The 25,332-nt window shown below is 36.4% G+C and overlaps 1 protein-coding gene across 1 annotated transcript in view; it reads left to right on the forward strand.

Moving 5' to 3' along the window:
* Positions 1-25,332, forward strand: part of ADAMTS6 (ADAM metallopeptidase with thrombospondin type 1 motif 6) — a 284,847-nt gene that overhangs the window by 240,360 nt on the left and 19,155 nt on the right. The window contains exons 21-23 of the mRNA XM_005694638.3: positions 5,791-5,920; positions 15,136-15,340; positions 24,660-24,836. Coding sequence (XP_005694695.1) covers positions 5,791-5,920; positions 15,136-15,340; positions 24,660-24,836 — 512 coding nt within the window. The remainder of the gene's footprint in view (positions 1-5,790; positions 5,921-15,135; positions 15,341-24,659; positions 24,837-25,332) is intronic.

The following is a 25,332-nucleotide window of genomic DNA, read 5'->3' on the forward strand; positions in this document are numbered from 1 at the left end:
CTCATTGAAGTCAAGTCTGTCTCACTCATTTTCCACCTTATGATAACAGAAAATCTATGACTTAGACTTAGTAGGAATTCAGTGAGTTAAGTTAGATTCTTTCCATGGAAAAGATTACTGTTAATTTGTAATGAGCAGTAGGAATTCCCTCTAAGGATAATGTGATTTCCAATAAACACAATATTTGTATGCTCCACCTTATCTAACCATCACTAAACACAGTTGCTCTAAAAAAATAAGTATTTTTAGTGCCTCATTTTCCTTTTCTTAATCCTGCTTTCTTAGGATGTTTAATTTTCCTCAAGACAAGGGAAGACGCTGGAAAGAGAGAAAGGAAACCTTTGGAAGATAAAAAACTAGCACAAGTCTTTTCAGAAGGAAGTAATTGGGTGCAGCTGATTGGTACCCTGATGCCAGCTGTTAGATCCAAGGCAGATGGGCTTTGCTCTGCCCTACAAATGCTTATGTCTGGCCAATAATCACAGCACAGCAGCCAGATTCCAGCCGTGAAAGGCAGAGCAGAGAGACATTTTTTTCCCCCCCTGGCACTTGTTGCTCTCTGGATGCTATCTGCACTAAAGATTCAGTTCAGTTCATTTCAGTAGCTCAGTTGTGTCTGACTCTTTGCAATCCCATGGACTGCAGCACACCAGGGTTCCCTGTCCATCACCAACTCCCAGAGCTTGCTCAAACTCATGTCCATCGAGTCGGCGATGCCATCCAACCATCTCATCCTCCGTCATCCCCTTCTCCCCTGCCTTCAATCTTTCCCAGCATCAGGGTCTTTCCAATGAATCAGTTCTTCGCATCAGGTAGCCAAAGGATTAGAGCTTCAGCTTCATCATCAGTCCTTCCAATGAATATTCAGGATTGATTTCCTTAGGATTGACTGGTTTGATCTTGCAGTCCAAGGGACTCTCAAGAGTCTCCTCCAACACCACAGTTCAAAAATATCAATTCTTTGCGCTCAGCTTTCTTTATGGTCTAACTCTCACATCCATACGTTACTACTGAAAAAACCATAGCTTTGACTAGACAGCTATTACTTTGTCGGCAAAGTAATGTCTCTGCTTTTTAATATGCTGTCTAGGTTGGTCATAACTTTCCTTTCAAGGAGCAAGCATCTTTTAATTTCATGGCTGCCTCACCATCTACAGTGATTTTGGAGCCCAAGAAAATAAAGTCTGCCACTATTGCCATTGTTTCCCTGTCTATTTGCCTTGAAGTGATGGGACCAGATGCCAAGATCTTAGTTTGTTGATCATGGCATTTGAAAAAAATGCCCAGAGAAAAGCAATAAATTGCTAAATATTTTTACACATGTATCTATAAAGTGATTTAATTATCTGAAAAAAGAGAGATGGGATGTGAGAACTCTGAGCAGTTTATAAGAGGAATAGAAGAGGGACTGAAAAGGATGCAAGAAATGAAAAGCAGGAAAGTTCTCTAAAGTCTTCACTCAGGGTTGGCCCTATGACTGCAACTGCTGAGCAAAAGACCCTATATTCGTGAACCATCACCATTTCCTAGAATAAGCACAGAAGATGAAGGATTCCATCCAGGACTTCTTGCTCGTTTTCCTATGGTATATTGCTGTTTCAAAATACTAAATGCCATTTCTTCATGTGTACCTTGAGCAGTGATTCAAGCTGTGTACTCCTTCCTCCTATTGGACAACATAACTTTTGATGGGCAAGTAGATCATCTGTAACCTTTAACTATTGGCAGAAATGAAATAAAAGATCTGTCAAATTTAAGCTTCCAAGCTAAAAATAAAGGTTATGTTTCTGTGTTAAGAAGCATGTTTGCTGCCCTGTAGCTCAAATGGTAAGGAATCTTCCTGCAGTGTAAGACACCCAGATTTGATTCCTGGGTCAGGAAGATCCTCTGGCGAAGGGAATGGCAATCCACTCCAGTATTCTTGCTTGGAGAATGAACAGAGGAGCCTGGAGGGCTACCATCTGTGGAGCTGCAGAGTCGGACACGACTGAGCAACTAACACTACTACTACTACTAATCAAAATAATAAACAAAAGACTCTAAACAGGATGCACTCATTTTAGAGAGTTTAGAGTAAATGTATATTGGTAGTGATATCTTTGTACTTAAATTTTGTAATATGAAAGCAGCAAAGTTTTTTTTTTTTTTAAACAAGGAAGAGGAATTGCATTTAAAAACAGAATTAGGTATAGAATTTGCATGCCTGTAACTTCAGGTGTTTAAGAACAAAATATTAGTGCAGTTGTAAGTCTGACCAATTAAATTCTGCTGAACATCTGCATATCTCCAGGGGATATGGGCACTAAACCACAGAATTTTATTTTTGATTAGGCATATACTGACTGGTCATACAGATATTTTATGTTTTGGGTTATAAACTATATGTCTTTAGATTTGAAAGCATAGTGGTTTTGTGTAACTGGATGTAATTATTCCTGAAAAGGTTTAAATCAATTTCTTAGCAATGTTTTACAGATTACTTTAAAAGAAGCTATGTACAAGAGGGTTAATCATATAAAAAAATTCTAAACTCAATCATTTCTCTTGTTGACTTAGTTTAGATTATTTCCAGTTGATTTAAATTTTCTAACGCTAAAAGCTGCATTTTCCTTAATCCATAAGTATGTGTTGAAAAATCCATTCAATTAAGTGCTTTGCCTTAATTGTCAGCAACTCTGTTGCTACTGACTTAAAAAGAAAAAAAAATCTGTAAACCTACCAAGTGTGGGGGGTATAAATTGGAAGATTTGTGCTGTTGAAGGAAGATAGTTCAGCATTTTAGGAAGATTTGGAATAAATTACTGGTATAGTCAGTTCTTGAGTGTGAAACCACACTATCTAATGTGACATTTTAGAAGAAAATTAATAAAAGATGAATGCAAGGAAAATGTGTCTTGGTAAAATACAGTTATTTCAGCTGCTTATTCAAGAACTTTAATTTTTGCTTCATAAAAAATAGCATTCTGAAATTATAAAACTGAAATGCACCCCTAAATATCCTAAATTCTAGTTGTTAAGAAACTAGACATGAGGAAATTAAGTCAATTTGTAATTCTTCACACTTAGCTCAGTGTCGCATAAGAAGTACAGTGCCTTGTATTCAGTAATTATTCTCTGTTGAATGAATGAATGGGTGAGTGAAAGAATGAATGACCCACTAACCATGTTTAGCTGGCACTTTTAGTTTGTGTACTATTAATTTTAATTATTGGATCCCACCAAAGAATAAAATTGCCTTAAAAATAAAGATCCAAAGCAAAGATATGAGATTGTGGATAATTTTTATTTTGCTCTTTCTGGTTTTGTGTATTTTCCAAATTTCTGACAATTAATGTTACGTAGCTGAATTTGTTTCAAGATCGTACGTGGATAGAATTTATCTTAAAATCAAGTGTAAATCTTACCTCTAATAACTAGTATCTCATCTGTGATTCACATTGCAGAGGTCTTTCTTTTATAATTAAGGCTACTTTTAAAAACTAATATCATTATAAACAAACAACATTTCTAAGATTTTTTAAGGAAGTAGAATTTTATCTTAACCTGTAGAAACTGAATTGATATTTCTGCCACTGATATCAAGCAATATCAGTCCCATTTTGTAGTGTTGAAAATGTTTATCCTCCCTCAATAAACATAAAATTAAATTAAAATTAAAAGCTTATGCTTTTCTGAAAAACACCCAAGAATACTAGATTGAATGACAACTTTCTTATTGCAAGTATAATCGTATTTTTTTAAATTATTAAACATATTTATAAAAGTTAGTTAAAGTTGTAAGTCCTTCGTATAAGTGGATATTTTGAGTTTCCCCACTTCAAGTATAATCATATTTGAATGACTTTTTAAAAATAACCATACTAACCTATAAAAACAATTCCCTGCTCTTCCTGATAGGAACAAAGTATTGAAGTCGGGCGGATATATATTCTGAGCCATTGTGGCATTTGGTAGTTGAATCCGATGACTAATAATAGAGATTTTTGTCTAGGTGAATCACATGGACTTAGTTATCTGCCCACTGGGATGACACAATGAGGAACTATCTGGTAAATATTGTGGAACATCTGTGAATGGGTCAGAGATATGCCTGATGTGAATCATTCTTGCCTCAAAAATCTTAAGTTTAATAGTAAAAAAATTCCAAACTGTTGTTGCATAAACTGAGATGTTTGGCCTATTCAATGGGTTGGGAAGGAATGAATACAACACATACTCTGAGACACTTTGCCAGTAAGTTGTTTGGCTGTGCTTTAAAGCTCTAAATTTAGGAAAACCAAGAAACTTGTTGAAGATGATTAGTAAGAACCACTGCTAGTAATCAAATACATCTTCTTCAACTGCTCACCACCATTATGGAGACTATGGGACTTAATGGTTTTCCCTATCAGGGAAATAGATTTCCTATCTTCAGATTCAAAGGGCTTAGTTAAAAGTGTGCAAAACCTGATAGCTGTGGCACTCCCATCTGCAGAAGTCTCATGCATGCTTGAGGAAGGATTTAGTGCATACCTCTTTAGGTGACAGTTTCCTTCATTGAATGGTCCTGTTTCACACTGATTTCTCTAATCTGGGATCAAACTCTTTTCTTTAGAGCACTGTAGAAGCAACTGAGAAAAAAACTGAAGGTTTGTGTAGGTTTAGCCTGATATGAAGCTGTAGTTTCCTGGATACTGCTAATGCTGCTTTTACAACTGGTTCTGGGTAATTTAGCCTACTTGGTTATAGAAATGAGGTGGGTGGTTAGCAAGGGTAGCTTAGTTTGTGCTTTTATTTTTAGTTCTGGGAGTAAGCTACTACCCCCATAAGATCTGAAATACTTAGCATTGTCTTATAGATTGACTTTTCTCTGAGACTTTGATAAACCTTATCTTTGCTTCTTTTTGATTCTTCCCCACTGAAGAGAAAATGAATCTGCACAAAGTCTATTTCCGGGCATGCTTACAAATAAGAGTGTGTTTGTGTGTGTCCTTGTATTTTGTGAAATGTGAGCAAGTTGTGGTGGATATCTTTGCCAAAAATAATAAACATATTTAGAATTTTACAACTTTTATGAGAATATTTTTAGCTATGGCAAACAAGTTATATAGACCAATATTTAAGGATGAAAAGTATTCTGTAAGTTAATATTTGATGGAACATGTATATATCTGTTTGACGATGGTGTGATCAACAGGGCCAACTCTACAAAAGCAAACAGATTACTTAATGGGTTGCAGTTCAAAGAGGCTCCCTGCTGTCTTTAAATTCTAGACTTTGTGGACTTTCAGAGAAATAAACCTTTTGTAAATGGAAGGGAGAAAAATGAAATGTGTGAATGTTATGTGTTCCTAACAAAGACTAAATTGATTGGATTTTTCCTACAAAATATTAAAATGTAAATTTGTCCCTAATGTTTTGTTTTTAAATAGATCTACAACCATTGTTTTGCATTGAAATGTATATTCATATACTTTATCTGATTATATTTTGGGAAAATAAAGTTTCTTTTTTTAAAGGAAAGCATGAAGAAGAATATACATATGGATATACCAATTGTTTAAAATTATCAATAGTTTCTTTTCTGAACTTGAAAAGTTATTTTTCTAAATATGAGAACAGTGATTTTGCCTAAGTTTGCAATATAATGACCAAGACTTCTCTCCTTTTTAGAGAAGCAGTCAAGTATTCTGGAACAGATAAGACAGCATCGATCCAGTGAGGTTGATTCCCGACAGAGGAAAGCTATGCATACCTAACTTACTGGAAGGTAAACTACTCTTCAATTAATGATGTCCTCCTTTTCTCAAGGTGTCCAAAGACAGGAGGTGGTCTGTAAAAGGTTGGATGACAACTCCATTGTCCAGAACAATTACTGTGACCCTGATAGTAAGCCACCTGAAAATCAAAGAACCTGCAACACTGAGCCCTGCCCACCTGAGTAAGTAAGAGAAAGAAGTGAGAAATATTTTCAAGTGCACAGAGAAAAACATTAGATATTCTTATCTGGAAATATACATTCATATGATATTAATAAATTAAGCTAAAAAAATCAAGTAAAACATCACAGAGGGTAGAATTTTGATTCCTATTTATTCACAAAATTTAGTAAGTAACCCCTTTAGAGCAGGAACTTCAGTAGATTAATCCTGGCATAGTGCTGGTAGTTGTCATATTTCTTTAATTCTAAAGCACATATCTTTTGCATTTTAACATCTCTGAAATTAGATTCACTTTGCAATTGATGGTGTCTTACAATAATAATCAACATTATTTTTGTTTAATGGTATATAAAATAATGATTTCTTAGATTCAATAAACTATAAAAGATTGGCATGCAGTCCTATCTTTTCCAGATATTTATCTTAAAGGCTTAAAGACTTTTTTAGTTGTTTAGAAATATTCTGTAATGGACTAGCAGTGCTTTAATTTGCTGACCTGGTTTTAAATTCTGTCATCCTAAGGCATCTTGTCTTCTAAGTGTTGAGCACAGGCATAGAAGCATACGTCAATCCCTTTCCATTGATTAATGTAGCAATTACAACTCACTATAAAGGGAGGCAGAAGAGAGCCCATCCATCTTAATGATGACTTTTAAAAAATTCAAAAATATGAGACACGCTGTCAGTGGCCACACTCTATAATATGAAAGAAAGGCTTTTTGATTGAGCAAAAGGCGATAATTATGTGCAAAAAGACAAAGATGATGATTTAATCCTTATCATGTATGGAAGACAGAACATGTATGGAAGGCATTTCATTCTTGTTTGAGAAATCAGAGTAACCATTATCCCAAGGTTAGCTAATTATTCCCAACATGAAATTGATTTAAAAAAGCAGAAAGTAGGCAAAGGAATTTGTGTATTCCAGGCTCTCTAGAACTGGGGAGGGAAATTCTATAACAAAGTAATTCTTTCTCTAAGAGTAAGAGTCACAAAAATCTGAAACTTAAAATGGATAAAGAATTCTGGTCCCTTGAGAGTCCCTTGGACTGCAAGGAGGTCCAACCAGTCCATCCTAAAGGAGATCAGCCCTGGGTGTTCATTGGAAGGACTGATGCTAAAGCTAAAACTCCAGTACCTTGGCCACCTCATGCGAAGAAATGACTCATTGGAAAAGACCATGATGCTGAGAGGGATTAGGGGCAGGAGGAGAAGGGGACAACGGAGGATGAGATGGCTGGATGGCATAGCCAACTCAATGGACGTGGTTTGAGTGAACTCCGGGAATTGGTGATGGACAGGGAGGCCTGGCGTGCTGCAATTCATGGGGTCTCAAAGAGTCGGACACAACTGAGCGACTGAACTGAACTGAACTGAATATGGTTTAAAAAAATGTCTATGGCATAGACAGAAAGCAAAGAAGAGCTAAAGAGCCTCTTGATGAAGGTGAAAGAGGAGAGTGAAAAAGCTGGCTTGAAACTCAACATTCAGTCTTTCTCTATGTTGTTTCCTATTTTATTTATTTTTAATTTAATTTTAATTTTTTTCATGTATATGTTTTTATTTTTTAATTAATTAATTTATTTTATTTGGAGGCTAGTTACTTTACAATACTGTAGTGGGTTTTACCATACATTGACATGACATACATGTCATGGTTTTTGCCATACCTATGACATAATACTGGAGAAGGCAATGGCACCCACTCCAGTACTCTTGCCAGGAAAATCGCATGGACAGAGGAGCCTGGTGGGCTGCAGTCCATGGGGCCACTAAGAGTCAGACACGACTGAAGCAACTTAGCAGCAGCAGCATGACATAATACATAGAAAATTTTTTAAATAAATAAATAAAAGTTTTTAAGAACACTACACATTGCTCATTTTTAAAAAAACAAACAAAGAAACAAACTCAACATTCAAAAAATGAAGATCATCACATCTAGTCCCATCACTTCATGGTAAATAGATGGAGAAATAATGGAAACAGTGACAGACTTTATTTTCTTGGGCTCCAAAATCACTGTAGATGGTGATGACAATCACAAAATTAAAAGGCGCTTGCTCCTTGGAAGAAAAGGTATGACAAAACTGAACAGCATATTAAAAAGCAGAAACATTGCTCTGCCAACAAAGGACCATTTAGTCAGAGCTATGGTTTTTCCAGTAGTCATGTATGGACCATAAAGAAGGCTGAGCACCGAAGAATTGATGTTTTTGAACTGTGGTGTTGGAGAAGACTCTTGAGAGTCCCTTGGACTTCAAGGAGATCAAGCCAGTCAGTCCTAAAGGAGACAGTCCTGAATATTCATTGGAAGGACTGATGCTAAAGCTGAAACTCCAATTCTTTGACCACCTGATGTGAAGAGCCAACTCTTTAGAAAAGACCCTGATGCTGGGAAAGATCAAAGGCAGGAGGAGCAGGGGATGACAGACGACAAGATGGTTGGATGGCATCACTAATTCAATGGACGTTAGTTTGAGCAAGCTCCCGAAGAAGGACATCGAAGCCTGGCATGCTGCAGTCCATGGGGTTGCAAAGACTCAGACATGACCAAGTGACTAAACAACATCAACAAAATATGGTTAAATCAAGATATATTTGTTGATATTTGTTCCAAAATAATAATACCTTCTGAATTTTCAATATCCAAAGTCAGTATCTGCCTGAATGTTTCAATCTTTAAGGGAAATACACAACCCCTAGTCTCTGGAAAAGTTTAGTGGCTGCCAAATGAGGAGCACACAGAATCTAGAGTGATAGAAGTTTTTATTCTAAGACTTTTGAAATTTCATGTCTCTTCTTTTTCAAATGTGATCACTATGTAACTAGCACCTTAAAATCCAGACATGGGAAAGTATAGAAATACAACCTGGTATGTATTACAAAGACAAGATATTTAATTATTTTTTTATTTTCCTTTCTTCTGCTAATTATTTTTGTAAGTTTGTCTCAACAGAAGCTGAAAAGCTATATAAAACAAAGTGATGCTCAAAACTCACAAGCTATTTTTTGACATTTCTAAAGACCTAAGTGTATTTCCATATAATTGTGAGCCTCATCCTAGTTACTTCCCCAGCACTGAATACTTTTAAGTATTATGTTTATCATAATCAGCCATTTAAGGCATTTGAATGGGCATGGTCACACTTGTTTGGGCCTCAGCTTTTTCATTTAAGTTCAAATGCATGCTATTCAAGCATCCTTTGAGATTTCAGTGGTTGGTCATTTCATCCCATATATTACATGCTTGTATATTACACTGGAGTCTTTAACCCTTTAAGGATAATTGACATATTGGAATCAACCTAAACAATTAAAATTGTTTTGTATTTCCCTTTCTTTTGTAGTTCTGAAATAAAAAGTTACTTCTTAACTTTTTTGTTGTTTGGAGGTAAGAGAATGGAATTTGAAAAAGAAAAATCAGTTTTCTTTGTTGAAAAGAGCTAATATACATATTTAAAATATTCTTTATTAGTGTAGTTTTTCTTGTTAGTTCCTTTTTAATTTCTTCCTTATTTCTTTGAATTCAGACTATGAAAAAGGAATTTTTAAATTTAACTTTTATTTTTTTATACCCCAATACAAAATGAATAAGGAAATCTTAATAAACTATCCAGAATTGTTATCGTATGTTATAAGATTCCCATTACATTGGTATTATAGAGATAAGGCTCACTGAAAGACTACTGAATTCAAAAAGACTTTAAATGAGTGTGGGAGAAAGAAGTTTTTTCAGATGACAATGTGACAATCGTGTTTGGTTTTTCAATACATATTAAAGCATAAAATTTCTTAAATACAGATAAATAGAAGAAAATTTTAAAAACACAATAATTCTTGTAAGATCATGGTTAATATTTTTCGTCTTTTTCAGTGTCTACATCAGCACATGTTTGTAACAAAGTGGTATTATATTATTTGGACTTCCTTGGTGGCTCAGTAGTAAAAAAAATACACCTGCCAATGCAGGAAATGTGGGTTCAGTCCAGGGATCGGGAAGATCCACTGGAGAAAGAAGAGGCAACCCACTCTACTATTCTTGCCTGAGAAATCCTATGGACAGAGGACTCTGGCAGGCTACATACAGTCCATGGGGTTGCAAAAGGGTCGGACACAACTTAGCAACTAAACAACAGTTATTTATGATGTCTTGTAGTCAGTTCTCAGCATATTGAACATTATGTTGTTCTGAACATTAAACACCATCTACAACATTTAGTAGATAGGTCATGTTTATTTGAATTGACTTTCCACTATAGAACAATTTTCTCTGGGCCCTAGCTTTTGATCCCTTTCTATTCCACAGCATTGATCATTTTTGCCTCTAAAATTTCTAGTGTAAATGGAATTTTGTTTAACCCTCTGGGACACATTGTCAGATTACTCTCTAGAAAGAATGTATAAAAGTGTATTCTCACTGATAGTATGTACATAAGACTGTTGTTTCCCTAACCTGAACAACAGTTGGTAATATTATTTTTAAAACAATCTTTAACTATTTAAAGGGGGGAAAAAACCCTTGATATCTAATTGCTGTTTTATTTTTTGTACTTCTAGAATTGCTGATGCAGCTAAACATTTAAAAATTATGTTCAGTGGTCATTTCTTTTTTGTTTTTTTCTCTTCATGGCCTGTGCCATTTTTCTATCAAAGTGCTTATCATTATGTTATTGTTTTGTATGAAGTCTTAATAAATTAAGATTTTTAACTCCTTTGGAAATATTTTTTTATAGTTTGTTATGATCTAGTTTTACTTATAAAAGCTTTTTTTTAAATACTATATAGGAAAACTATCTAACTTTTATTTGTTTCATTGGTATAATGTTAAGAAGGCCTTACCCAGTTTATGCTTATGCTTTCAAAGTCTTTTTTTTTTTTATGTAAACTCTAGTCTATCCGAAATATATTTGCCTGCTTTGAGGAAAGGACCTATATTTATTTTCAGATATTACTGTTTTCCCGATACCATTAATTTATAATCCTAGATGGTACTTTTTAATCAGAAACTATCTTTTCAAATAATGAAATATTTTAAATCTCCTTTAGTCATATTGGAGACTTTATAAGTAGAGACTGGAAAAAAAAAGAGGGCAATAAGACTTGTCCTTATATTACGTAAAGAAAATGACAGGGACTAGGAAGAATAGACAAAAAAGGCATTGATAAAGAAATACTGATAATCGTGTTTATTTGAGAGACTTTAAAAAGCCAAAGGAAGTCTTGCTGGGAAAAAGTAATGTGGTCAGAGGAGCAACCCTTATGAGAATGAGAATAACAGTCAAGGTGGTCAGGTGACTAGGGAGAGAGAAAAAAAAACAATAATTCTAAAGGCCTTGAATGAAAATAGTGGGATTCGTGACACAGGCAGAAATCATTAGGAAAAGGAAAAGGGAGGAGTTGATGTTAAAGAGCATGACTGATAGGAAGTTGGTGCCTCACCATAGGAAAAGGAAGTAATGCTGAGTTAGAATCCAGAGAAAGGCCAAGCATTCAGTTTTTACCATGCTGTCTTTTAATAGCAAAAAGATTTCTGTATATGACCTCATGTGAAGAATCTTTAAATACTGAATATAATTCCTGTATTTAACTTTCATTTTTAAATTGGTGAAAATCAGAGAGGTGAAAGCAATAGAATACAGTACATGGTGCTGTACTGTGCTTAGTCCTGTCTGACTCTTTACAACCCCATGTACTGTAGCCTGCCAGGCTCCCCTGTCCATGGGGATTTTCCAGGCAGGAATACTGGCATGGGTTGCCATGCCTTCCTCCGGGGGACCTTCCCAACCCAGTAATCAAACCCAGGTCTTTAGCATTGCAGGCAGATTCCTTATCGAGCCACCAGGGAAGCCCTATAAAAATAACTGTAGTACAAGGCAAAATATGTTAAGTATGATAAGAGTTATAAGCAAAAGGAGTCACAGTGGAGAGAGATTTTTACCCAGGGGCAAGGTTTTCTTAATAGTATCTTTTTATTTTGAGTCATTGCACATCACTCCCATGTACAACCATACTCTAAGTTGAGGAAAAGATCATCAAATTCCTGTATAAAACTCCAAAATATCAGACCTGGGAGGGATCCTAGAAGTCAACTCCCATCATCTCACTCCCTTCCTCCAGTATTATTGTTTGTCCTCTTAATGTACAGATACTGTAGATTGGATTACACAGGCTATCTCAAGCCACTCTTATTTCAGACACTCAAAAATGAATCCTACTAACTGTACAGCTTCTTCATCCTGGTGAGAATGAAGACAATTTTATTATAGGTTCTTCAGCTCAAAAAGGAATAGCCCCAGTATTATACAGATTATAATGATTCAGCAGCTGATAATCTGAGAATTTTCATGCTCGTATTTTACCACTGAATCTAGAGAATGAAAAAAGAGAAATAGGAGAATGTCGTCAGAGGGTCAAATACATGGAAAATGATGAGGAAGCAGTCTGTCTTAAACTGGACAGAAGAGTGGTGAAACTGGGACTAGTAGATACAGTGGTAAAATTGCAAAACTGCTTAAATATCTGGATGGTGATTTAATCCTTTAGAGAGACATGGGAAGGGATGATTTGCTGAGCAATAAAGATACAACAGGGAGGGACTGAGTGTGAAGCCTGAAATCAAAGTTAAAGTCAGAAGGGAAATTAGGAGGGTAGATAATGTTTTTACTTTCATACATTTCGAGTTAAATGCTAGAGTGATACACCTAGGCTAAGAGATGGTTGGCAATAAGAGAGGATGAAGAATAAAAAGGCAGAGGTGGCCCTGGCCTTGTGAGCAAAAATAACAGCAACACCTCCTGAATCATTGCTGTTACTCTGGGCACCTGTGTTTAATTTGAAGGTCTCCATCCCTCTTACATTATGAGACCTAATGAGATCATGGCTGGAGGTGGTATGACTGAACTTTTTGTGGCTGAGTTATACACATTACTGTTTTATCCCCTAATCTTGGTGATGAAATCATTGTTTCGAATTGAATCAGAGTTGCACTATGGCTGGCATGCAAGTTATTATTCTCAGTACACATTTTCCTCTTTACCAAAAATGGTACTAACAACTTAGGATCCTATTAATCTGTGGAAAACAAAATGGAAAGAATATGAAAATCACTTTAAATCTCTTCTGGAAAATGACTTAGAAAAAAGATGTTGATGTCAGTTTTCTAAAATTCCAGATTAAATTGTCACTCTTTAAGTAAATTTTAGATTGAAAAATTATAAATTTTTTACAAAATATATTTTAAGTTTGGGAAACTGGTTAATTATATTTCGAAATGCTGGTTTCCCTCTGTCAGTAAAGATAATAAAAATAATAATGAAAAAGGCCATCGGGGCTTATTTGGCTGAGTCGGACACGACTGAAGTGACTTAGCAGCAGCAGCAGGCTCAAATTTAGGGCACTAGTACTCTGACTTCACTAAGGTATTATCTTCCACATACAAAACTGGCACAACTGAATTAAGCTCACGGAAAGAGCTGACATTTGTTCTTAACTTTTATACTCTTCTTTCTGGTTAGTCTCCTACCCAAGAGCATGAGCGTCTCCATTTAGCATGTATGCATGATTTATAAGCATGGATTGAAGAAAATGTCTTTTGACCTCATATTTGTGGTTTAGATTCTACTATTTGTTAGAAATGTTGCGTTGTTGAAAGTGAAATTCAGCGGATAACAGTAGATGCGGGATCTAGTTCTAGCTCCATCATTGCACTTATCATGATTTTGGAAAACAGTTTTCCTAACACAATGTCTTACTTTCTTCTGTGAAACAAAGCGCAGTGCCTTGAGCATAGTAGGCATTCAGCATATATTCATGGCATTAAATACAATAGTGTATCAGTCAGGACTCTGGTAATACTAGCACAACTTCAACTTCGGCTAGCTTCCACACTGAAGAGAATTTATTGGTTTATATTAACAAAGCCGAGGGAAATATAAAAGTGGACCTAGGAATGGCTGGAATCAAGCACTCAAATACTTTGAAGACTCTAGCTCCTCCTCTGCATTCTTTCAGATCAGTTAATTCCACTTAACAGGGACATGGCCATCATCAGCTCTTATATCTTTATATACCCTTGTGACCAGAAAGGAAAGTATTCCTTTTGCTTATGTTTAGATGTAAAAATTCTAAAGCTGAATTCTTCTTGGTTTGGTTGGGATTGTGGTTAGTACCCTTGGACCAATTAATGTGCCCAAAGAGTGAGTCATGCAGAAATATGACACAGACACAAACAGACACCTGAAATTGCGTATATGGAAGTTCATTGATGACTTTAGGCATGGTATACCTACAAATATAAGATATGTCCTTTTATTGAGACATTTCTGTTTCTTTCCACATTAGCTCTGTAGAAGCTGTTTTTAGGAGTAAAGGAGGTCAAAGCAAGGGATCTCCATGTTTTCACAGACCTGGCTCAGGACTCTACTCCTACTGCAGAGTCTTCAGCACTCCCATGTCTTTTGAATGGACACCTGGGCCATCTCTGCCCCTAGAAGGACAGTAAAGACTTGTGTCTTATGCAGAGCGTGATGCACATTTCTGGGAATCAGGAAACAAATTCCTTGCTCCTGCAGGGTGGTTTTATCACCAAACACTCAATTGAGGGAGAACCTCTCTCAATATAATAATAAAAATGGCTTCTGTGTCTTGTTTGTTGTGTGTCAGATGTTGGTAGACGCTCCTGAGACCCTGTGACTAGCATATCTTATCTTAGTTATGTTCAGGGTGATAGCTTGAATTTGGCCATAATGAAGTATCTATATCACAAAACTGGCTAATGCGATGGATCAGGACTCTCTCCCTCCCATGAGGAGCCAGTTTTTAACATTTACCAGCATGTGTCTTGGAGCTTCATATGTTACCTTGCTTAATTCTCATGAAAATCTCATGATTGGTATTGTTATCCTCATTTTAGAAATTAATTTTAAAAATGGAGAAAAAGTTTAAAAACACATAATGCATTGCTTGTTTGAACCTGTTTGCCTGTTGCAAAGCCCATGCACTATACTCTGGAAAGCAGCTAACAGTGGTTTATCTTTTCCTTATGTATATGGAAACAGTTTTTCTGTTTGTCATTTGTCACGTCAACAAACACTGAAATGTTAGCTCTTCTGGGAAGAGGAAGTAGTCCACTGATATAGTGCCTTCACTCTGCTGAAATCTCTGGCTGCACTGAGGGAATGCTTTTCTGTGTTTCTTTCACTTCTTGCTGCAGGTGGTTCATTGGGGACTGGTTGGAATGTAGCAAGACTTGTGATGGTGGGATGCGCACAAGGGCAGTACTCTGCATCAGGAAGATTGGACCTTCTGAGGAGGAGACACTGGACTACAGTGGTTGTTTAACACACCGGCCTATTGAAAAAGAGCCCTGCAACAACCAGTCATGTCCCCCTCAGTGGGTGGCTTTGGACTGGTCAGAAGTAAGGAAATCTGAGGCTGTATGTTTTGAGATGTCTTAACTATCAATACCAAAGCATTTAATATTAAGGACACCTGAGCGTGTGAGCGTCTTAGAACTTAACAAGTAAGGACTGCATAACAGTGAATTTGGCCATGTTATACTTTTTTTGCTGCTTGCCAGGAACTAAAAGTTTTGGGGGTCAGGAAACTCAATGAGAAACTAGTAATCAATTTGATTAAAAACAAGCCTGAAGTGAATTTGAGAGACTATTATAGTGAGTTAAGGTATATATACATATATATACCTTATGTATATTTTTCTCTTTTTTTTTCCTTTTTCTTTGCTATTATTGAACAGTATTTATAGGCTCAAAATAAGTGATATGTTTATCTTTTTTTTCAAAGTAATGTTCAAGCCTAACTGTATTAACTCTTACATATGAATTTGTTAATTGATTATCACATATTATATATCTATATATGTTTTAATTGCTTCTGTGGAAAAAATATGGATTTGAGGGTTATAACATATCAAAAAGTCAAATTGAGATTTTATCATTACCTCCACTTACATGATTAGTGAGGAAGATCTGGCTAAGATAATGTTTTTCTGGCATACATGTAAAAAGTCAAATATAATCCCAAACCCTCAGAGAAATGGTCTTATGAAAAATGAGGTAAGAGGCAGAGTTAATTGACTCTTCATTCTGCATGAGACATACACATATACATATTGTACCATTCTCTACTTTTCCTAAAGAGGAACTGAATCTTTCTCAAATGTTGTTTAGTGTTAGAAAGGATGAGTATCTGGCTATATAACTAAAGATCATTTTTCTAAGATAGCAAAACAGGATGCATTTCCTGCTGGAAACATTGTGGTACTTGCTTTAGGTATTTCCTGTAGACCTCATAAGTTTGTGGAAAAAATAAAAATAATTAAACACTGTTCTTTAGGAACCTATGGATGTAACTTTTCTCCCTGTGAATCTTACTACTTGAGTAGCCTTATTTTGCTAGAGGGCTGGGGTTGAAAGAGAGACTGTATTTAAGATGGTACATGGAAATGGAGATTCTGACCAGTTGTGGTTATCTGTGGAATCTTTGGGAGAAGTTGGGAATGTTCTCCCAAGTTTCCCGAGGCCATAGTCCTTCTTCAGTAATTATATTCTGCCTACCTAACTTTTATTTGTGTTTCAATCAAATGTAGAGATATTCCTGGTATTATTCACTCAGTGGTTATGGAAAAGGTATAAACTCTTCTGTTACCTACAGTGAGTGGATTAACTCCTAAATTCGTTTGGAAGATAAAATCCATTGATAAAGAAGAGACATTTTATAGAATTGTACATGTTAGTAGTTGTTTTACTTGCAAGTCAGTGCCCAAAATCCTTGAAGAAATTCATAAATAGTTGTTGATAATGATGGCAACATTGTTACTGGAAAATCATAATGGGAGACCTGATGATTGGCTGCAATGTTTGAAGGGTTTTAAGCCAACTCAATAAGTATAATTGGGTGCTTTCTAACCTTATTGGGATAGGGACTACGGAGAATTCAAAAGAATCTCATAAACTTGGGAAAATAAGGAATATCTATGAAACAACTAGAGAATAACATAAGACTGTGTTTAACACAATGATGGATTGTATAAGTGATACAGAAATTCAGAGCTACGAAGGTCAGAATAGCCTGGAATATAATCAGAAGGCTTTTCAGTTGATGAGAGTTGAACTGAATATTGTAGGAGTGTAAAATCTGAAGTAGGGAAGAGAACTGAGAAACTGGAGAAGTATTCCTGATAAGAGAAACAACTGAACAAAAACACAAAGAATATGTGGTGAAAGTAGGGTGGGAGGAAAGGATTTGTTTTAAAGAATAAATGGAAGATAAGATTGAAAAAGTAGTGATAGGTTAAAGCAGGCTTGAATACAGAACTTCATACCACATCATTCTTCTGCAAAAAGTAGAGGAAAACAGACAAGTTCAAAAACAAAAACTAGAAAAAAACTTCTGCCAATCACTAAAACAGCAAAACCTTCTCATGTGCAGACTCACTTCACATTGGTCTCAGGACCTACATTTTTCTGTGTCATTATATTTTTATTTTAACATAAAACACCAAATATTATCACCTTAAAATATCCATTGTGTAAACTACTGTATATTTCCATTTCAAATACCATTTTAAGATTTTCTTCCTAATTCAACCTCATGTAGGTTGTGATTACCCTACTCTTAGCATTTCAATTCTCATCTCTCCAGTCTTATAAGTGACTTGCTCAAATGGTTGTATGAGGCTGTTAGGCACTCCTGGAAGCTGCCTGAAGAAATATATGTAAGTGAAGGGGACTTCTAATCACATGTCTGCTATCTCTTTAAGATAGCTGAGTCAAAGCTTAGGGTAGAGAAGTAGAGCCAAGGGCATGGAGTACACAGGTTGGGACTATCACTGGCCCCCCTCACCCCCACCTTACCCCCCCACCCCCCCCACCCCACCCTCACTCCCACCAAAAAAATTTAGTGGGCTATTGTCTCTCTACAGGCAATGCAGGAAAACTATTCTGGGGTAAGCATGAGTCAGGAAATCCTGCCATTACCATCTCAAAGATTCTAGTTGAACATCATCAATACCATCATGTTGATCTTTTTGTTCTGGAGAAGAGATGATTTTTGCCCCATTCAGTCTCTCCTGTGTATTTTCCAAAGGAGAGGGTATACTCTCACTCTTCCACTTCCCTTTACCACAAAACCTACCTCCTCTCTAGATGAATTAAAAATAAGTAGAAGGAAATAACACTAAGTGAAAAAATGTTTGAGTAGCTATGGAGAACAAAGTGAGAACAAGGAGCCTGATCTTCCCAGAGGAATGTAACATCTCCCACTAATGAAAAAAGGGGGTCCCAGCAGAAAAGCAGGCAGTGGTCAGTCTCTTTCACTTTACTTTTGCAAAGATAATTTCACACAATATCTTTCTGACACACCCATGAAAACTTTCCTCCTTTTTCTGCCCCCTTCCCACTTCCAACTATCAGCTGTCTGAGCTCTGCTAATCACAAGGGTGAGGTTCAACTGGTGAAAACATGTTGCAGTAAGAGGAATGTACCCTCTGACCTTTTTCTTTTCTTTGCCGGCTGCTCTCACATAAAATTTCCATTGTTGCAAAGCCAGGAACCATTTTCCCCATCAGTGAATCTCACCCCATGCTTATGCAAAAAAAAAAAAAAAAATTCAGCCAAATTACTTTCGTGGAAAATGACTTTTCTGCAGTCTTTTGTGGAACTAATGAAGCCATGGCTTTCCCATTTCCTACAATCTAGCCTCACTCCTGGGATCACCCATGCTATGTTGAACTTAAATGGCTTTCTGTTTTTGCCCTCTCTTGGCATGTTACTCTGAAAGCATTGCTGTGTACTGTGGATGGACTCCAGCAATCCTTAGCCATTCTTTTGATGTATAAGAATGGTTTCTTTTGACTCCCACAGAGTACCCATTGAAAAAGGTCTGTTTCTTGTACTTATTCTTCAACAAGTAGATGACTAGCATCATACTCAATTGACTTTATGGGGTTTACATTTAGGTAGCATTACTTAAGAAGGATGGGGGTGGGGGAAAATCTACCTCCAAGTCATTCTTTGTTTTAGTAGATACTTGTACTATCACCGTGTTTACTCCTAGGTTCTACTCTGGTACCATAACTAAGTAAATTAAACCCACTTATCAAGAGAGAATTCAGTCTAACCCCAAAATGTTAATGTTTCTATCCTTTATAAGTGAGAGCCAGATTATTTTCCCTGGTGTGGTTGCAAAATTTTTTCTGCAAAATGTGTTTTTGCTTCTTAATCGTAAAATGTTAAACTGAAGTACAAATGTATCTCTCGTAAAAATCACCATCTATATCCAACTGAGATGAGAACAAAACAATAAATGGTCTGATCAGATTTTAAATAATTGTAAGATTCTGATTATATGAATAAAAGAGGAAAGATAGATATTTATCTGCAATAAGGAGAAATAGAAATAAGTTTACTAAAGAATCATTCTCCACTGAATTACCTTCCGCCCAGCTATTATAAGAATGAATTGAATGGATTTTGATATTTATAACTGGACTTTAGTCTAAAAAATGACTTTATTACTGAACTAAGTATTCAGTTTCTAATTATTTCTAATGAATTTTACTGCATACTCAAAAAATGTACAAAAATACGCCCTTTACATGAGTGCAGACTAATATTGTCTCTAAAAAATGCTCTGAATCATTCATGATTAATTTACTGCCTACTAATCATATGCATAATCATGGTTACTCTTGATTTTCTAGGATTTCTTATTTTGGGGGGTAACTAAATAAAACTGAGGCTGTCAGACAGATAAACATCTTTATTCATCAGAAGGCTAGAGAGGCGAAGATGAAATGTAGCTTAAATTAAGAAGAGGGACAAAGTAACAATAAAAACAAGCTGAGGGATGTCTCTGCTTGAGCATCGCTGACATAAGGTCAGAAGAGTTTGCAGGATGAAGCCCTACTTAAATTGAAGCTAGTCTAAGTGACATCCTTGTGCCTTTATTATTTTTTACAAGCAATTTTTAAACAATTTTATAATCACCCTCTAGAAGAGTTGAGATGATGACTATAGACATGTAATATTCTTGGCTAGGTCTTCAGGGCTTGGGGCCATTGTATTCATTGAATCTTAATGTAGTTCTCAGTCATTCACTGTTTTGAGAATCCAATTGATTATCTCTTTATTTCCAGTGCTATAGGATAGAATATCCACGGCTTACTTAGTGGAGCTTGGGCTATAATTTTCTAAAATTATTTCTTGTTTCAATAGAAGATGTTGTATGTTAAGCTTTGCATATAACTTCACATTGTCCCACAGAGGATTTCTACTTATCTTTCAGATCATTATCTTTTTCAGAACTGCCATGTGAATTTATCTGCACTACTCAATACTTCAGCTTCCCACTAACAAAATGAGTATGAAAACAGCACTTTGTGAGGTTTCTGTGAAGATTAGTTAGATTATGGTATGCAGAGGGCTTAGAACACTTAATAAATTTCAGTGTTGCTTTCTCATTTTATTCTTCTCCCTATTGTCATCGATCTCATTTGTTTTGTTTTGTCTCTGGTTCCCTGGGGACTTCTCAAACACAAATGAATGAATCGTCTGTCTTTGCATTGTCTGCTTCCCCTAATTGTAAACAGGACTTTGGCACAGGCTCTTAGGGAACACTGCTAGATATCACTACAGTGTTCAAATAAGAGCAGAAGCTTCTTGTTACTGTAAAAAGATATTAGAATAAACAAGAGACTTATGTCCCAGGCTTTAATTAACTTTACTTTTTAATTGAAATATCATTGATTAACAGTTTTGTGCAGATCTCTGCTATACAACAGAGTGACTCATTATACCCATATAGAATTCTTTTATCTGAGGCTTTAATATATATACATATGCTTTTAAGATATGAAGAGAGAAAGAGAAAGGCTTGAGTGCATTTTTCAATAAATTTTCCCAATATAGAAAATTAATCATAGCCTCAAAATATTTACTGAACACTAAACTGAATACTAAATACTAATTGGAATTCCTGAGGCATCCTATATGTCTCTGCTCATATCCCTAAAGTCTGAAGTAACTCTCTATCCTTTTGTATTTTACCTCATTTATTTTTATAATAATTAATACTTATGTATTCATGAGACTTTGTTTCTATGAATGCTAAGAGCTAAAGTATGGATTAGAACAGAAGCCTTAGAATTTAGTTCCAGTTCTACCATTTGCTATCTGTTTAACCTCAATTAAGTTGTTTAAGCTTCCTGTAAAAGGCTCAAAAATATATATGAGAATAATGTATTGAACATATTTTGTGAACTGTGAAACTCTAGTGGAATATAAAGCAGTAGGATTATCATTAACAATAATAATATTAAACATTAAGAGAGTGACAGAAATTCTCTAAAGCTGTGTCTTCTAACACTGATAAATGGTAGAAGAAACTTGTGTGAAGTCAAGAGGACCAAACACAAGGGGGGCAAGCTCAAGAGACTCAAATCAGGGTTCTATTCATTCTGCAGAATGCATGATTGCAAGATACTGTCACATGTCTTAGTTTCTTGAAATATAAAGTAACATGGTTGTGGTGAGGATTAAATGAGATAATATATACAAAGTTCATCATGTAGGGTCTGACATCCAGGAAACACTCAGTAGGTGTTAACATTAGGTCTGCCATTTAATCGCTGCATGTCTTTGTACCAACCACTTACCCTAAGGTTGTTTCTTCCTTTAAACATAATTGTCATCTCATAGGATTTTTGTGAGAGCTTTGTGAATTACAGCACTTAGCATAGCACTTGATGCCTATCCCTTCTCCAGCAGATCTTCCCAACCCAGGAATTGAACTGGGGTCTCCTGCATTGCAATCAAATTCTTTACCAGCTGAGCTTCTAGGGAAGCCATTGATATCTAGATTATTTATTAAATGGCGGCTGCTATCATAATTAGTTATTAATAGCAGCGGTAGTCATAGGAGTAAGTCTCCCCATGTGGCTTAGTGGTAAAGAAACTGCCTGCCAATGCAGGAGATGAAGGAGACTCAGGTTTGATCCCTGGGTCAGGAAGATTCCCTTGGAGTAGGAAATGGCAACCCACTCCAGTATTATTGCCTGAAAACTTCCATGGACAGAAGAGCCTCGCAAGCTACAGTCCATGAGGTTACAAAGAGTCTGACACAACTGAATACACACACACACACACACACACACACACACACAGTCATAGAAGTAGCAGCAGCAGCATTAGCTTTATGCCTATTGAAGTGAATATGGAAAGGTAAGCAGAGCCTTCCTATCAGTTTGTAGTAAGCATATTTAAAGAGTTTGAGTTTATGTAGGATTTTTAAAAAAAATCAAAATAGAACATAATCAGATATGTACTTTAGAGAGTGGATTGAAGTAAGACAAGAGCAAGAAACAGGAGACCTGTTAGAAAGTCATTGCAACATTACATGCAAGAAATGATGTTTGTTGGTAGGAGGGTTAGTGGCAGTGGAGACAGAGAGAAATCAACAGATGTGAGAGAGGTTTAGGACTTCAGTTAATAGAACCTAGTGATTGATTATGTGGGTAGAATGAAGCTGCAGCTGAAAAGAAGGATGTTGACTTGGCTGTAAAACATAATAACAGGGATCAGGAATTTCTCTCTTGACCTCTAAATCCCTAACTAAAGCCTTTTCTGGAACCATATTGGAAAAAACTGGATGTTATTCTCCTTCAACTGTATCTTAATTAAATGTTTTCTAAGTTAGAGGAAATGCACTCTGTTACTACATTCATTGTGATGAAGAGTGTTCGTGGGTCCTTGATTTACACATGAAAAGATTGTATTATTTTTCTTGCTCTCTGTGACATGTCACCAGTTCAAGATTGCCCCTGGCAAAGCCGCTTAGGGGAGCGTACATTGTTCCTTAAGACATTCCCAGCCCACAGCTAGTAGGTCTTGATTTACCTAAAAATAAATCAAAACCATCATCTTTCCAAATATATTTATATTTTGAAGATATTTCCAAATATCTTTATTGAGTGCATTCTCAAAGTCCTCTGTTGGATCCTGAGGACGGGGTGAGGATGTATATGAAGATGAAGCAGAAATGAAATAATTTTAAGCTTATAGTCTGATAGAAATGAGAGGACATATGAATTCATAATCATAAAATAGGCAGATGATGACTAGGAGCACAAGAATTTATATATTCTTACATTCTCTGTAATGTTACTTATTATGTTCACTTGTCTATCTCCTGCATTAAAACCATGAGCTCCTTGAGATACAGACTTATTCATTCTTAGGTCTCCCCTCCCCCTACAGTCTACGCTACACTATAGTCTAGTGTAGTTCCTATAGGAAATTTGGTAGTAGTTTTTGAATGAAAGACGTAGAAACAGGGCTTCAAAATATTGTGGGTAAGGGTCTCACTTCACTAAGAAGTACAGATTTTAAGGAAAGGCTCAGATGTTCAGGGGAGAAAGCTGGAGGACTTCAGTCAGCCACCACGTTGAGTAGGTAACTCCTGAAGCACTCCAATTAACTTCAAAAAGGTAAATAATAGACTTTGTGACAGGAAGAAGGATCTTTTCCTCAGTGTGAAGAGCTTACTGGTCCAACTAAAGAATCATCAAATTCATTATGTTCAACTGATGGACAAGGAAGAATCCAGAGATTCTCTGTGCAATAAATCTTTACCTGTGATCATGTATTCTTGGCTATTGCATACTAAGAGTTCATTTAGCCTGCTATATCTCCAGGTTCCATATCCACAGATTCAACCAACTGAAGATCAAAAATATTTTGGAAAAAAATTCCAGAAAGTTCCAAAAAGTAAAACGTGAATTTGCCACACTGGCACCTATTTGCATAGTGTTTATATTGTATTAGGTATCATAAGTGATTTAAAGATGATCTAAAGTTCACAGGAGGATGTGTGTAGGTTATATGCAAATACTGTGTCATTTTATACAAGGAACTTGATCATCAACAGGTTTTGGTGTCCTCCAGGGTCCTGAAATTGTTCCCTGCTGATACTGAGGGCCACCTGTACACATCTGAATCAAACCTTAGCTTGCTTCACAAAGGTAATTCCTCATCGCCTACTAGTACCCATAAGAATTTTTTTGAGAAGACTACACCTCAGTTCAGTTCAGTTGCTCAGTTGTGTCCGACTCTTTGTGACCCCATGGACTGCAGCACACCAGGCCTCCCTATCCATCACCAACCCAAACCCATGTCCATTGAGTCGGTGATGCCATCCAACCATCTCATCCTCTGTTGTCCCCTTCTCCTACCTTCAGTCTTTCCCAGCATCAGGGTCTTTTCCAGTGAGTCAGTTCTTTGCATCCGGTTCAACATCATTCCTTCCGGTGGACACTCAGGATTAATCTCCTTTAGGATGGACTGGTTGGATCTCCTTGCAGTCCAGGGGACTCTCAAAAGAAACCAAGAATTCCACATTCCAAAAATCCATAGCATCTTACCACAACTGAATATGGCCAAGGATAGGGAAGAGTCAAAAGGAATAAACCTACAAACAATAAAAGATAAGCTGCCAAGAAAAGCAAACTCTGGATTTAGCTCTTAAAGACCTTAGGGCAAAAGATAGAAGTTCTTCTATTTAAAAACTTAAGGAATTTTCATATCTGTTAAGACTTTGCTTAAGATTTAGTACATGTGTATGTTGTTTACTCAAATACACATTTAGTTGGAGAAAGATTTTCCTCAAATTTTTCTCCATCTTTAGACTATCGTTATTCATTAGTATTTGTTTTATTTACAGTGCACTCCCAAATGTGGTCCAGGATTCAAGCATCGTATTGTTCTGTGCAAGAGCAGTGACCTTTCTAAAACATTCCCAGCAACACAGTGTTCTGAGGAGAGCAAACCCCCTGTCCGCATCCGCTGCAGTTTGGGCCGCTGCCCTCCTCCTCGCTGGGTGGCAGGAGACTGGGGCCAGGTAAGGTGGTTGGACTGTGGGCCCCTGCTGAAGCAGCGCTGTGAGACACTTGAGGTTCCTGATTGGGTCATTACAGGGGCTCACGACACGAGCAGCAACACACAGACCTAGGGATGAGATGGGAATGTGAAAAGCGCGCAGGCGGCAGCAGTCACGTGCAGACACCGAGCCGTGTTCCTCCCGCCTGCACACTTCCCACGTTCACCTGCTTCTTGGATTCTAAGATTTTAACTTAAAGAGAAATCATCTAGATGACTAGAGATTTGAGCAAGCTACCAGAACTTTGGCTTCTGTTGCCAACTCTCAACTATTTCAAGAACAAATCCGTTAACACCATTTTCTTAATTTTCACACTAAGGAAATGAATCCTCTTAACCTCACAGAAAACATGTCAGGATCTTAATTAGGTTTTATCTTTTTTTTTTTTTTTAATGGCTGCGCTGGGTTTTCATTGCTGTGAGCAGCCTTTGTTTAGTTGGGGTGAGCAGCTGCTACT

Source organism: Capra hircus, chromosome 20 (genome assembly GCF_001704415.2).
Source record: "Capra hircus breed San Clemente chromosome 20, ASM170441v1, whole genome shotgun sequence".
NCBI classification, from domain to species: Eukaryota; Metazoa; Chordata; class Mammalia; order Artiodactyla; family Bovidae; genus Capra; species Capra hircus.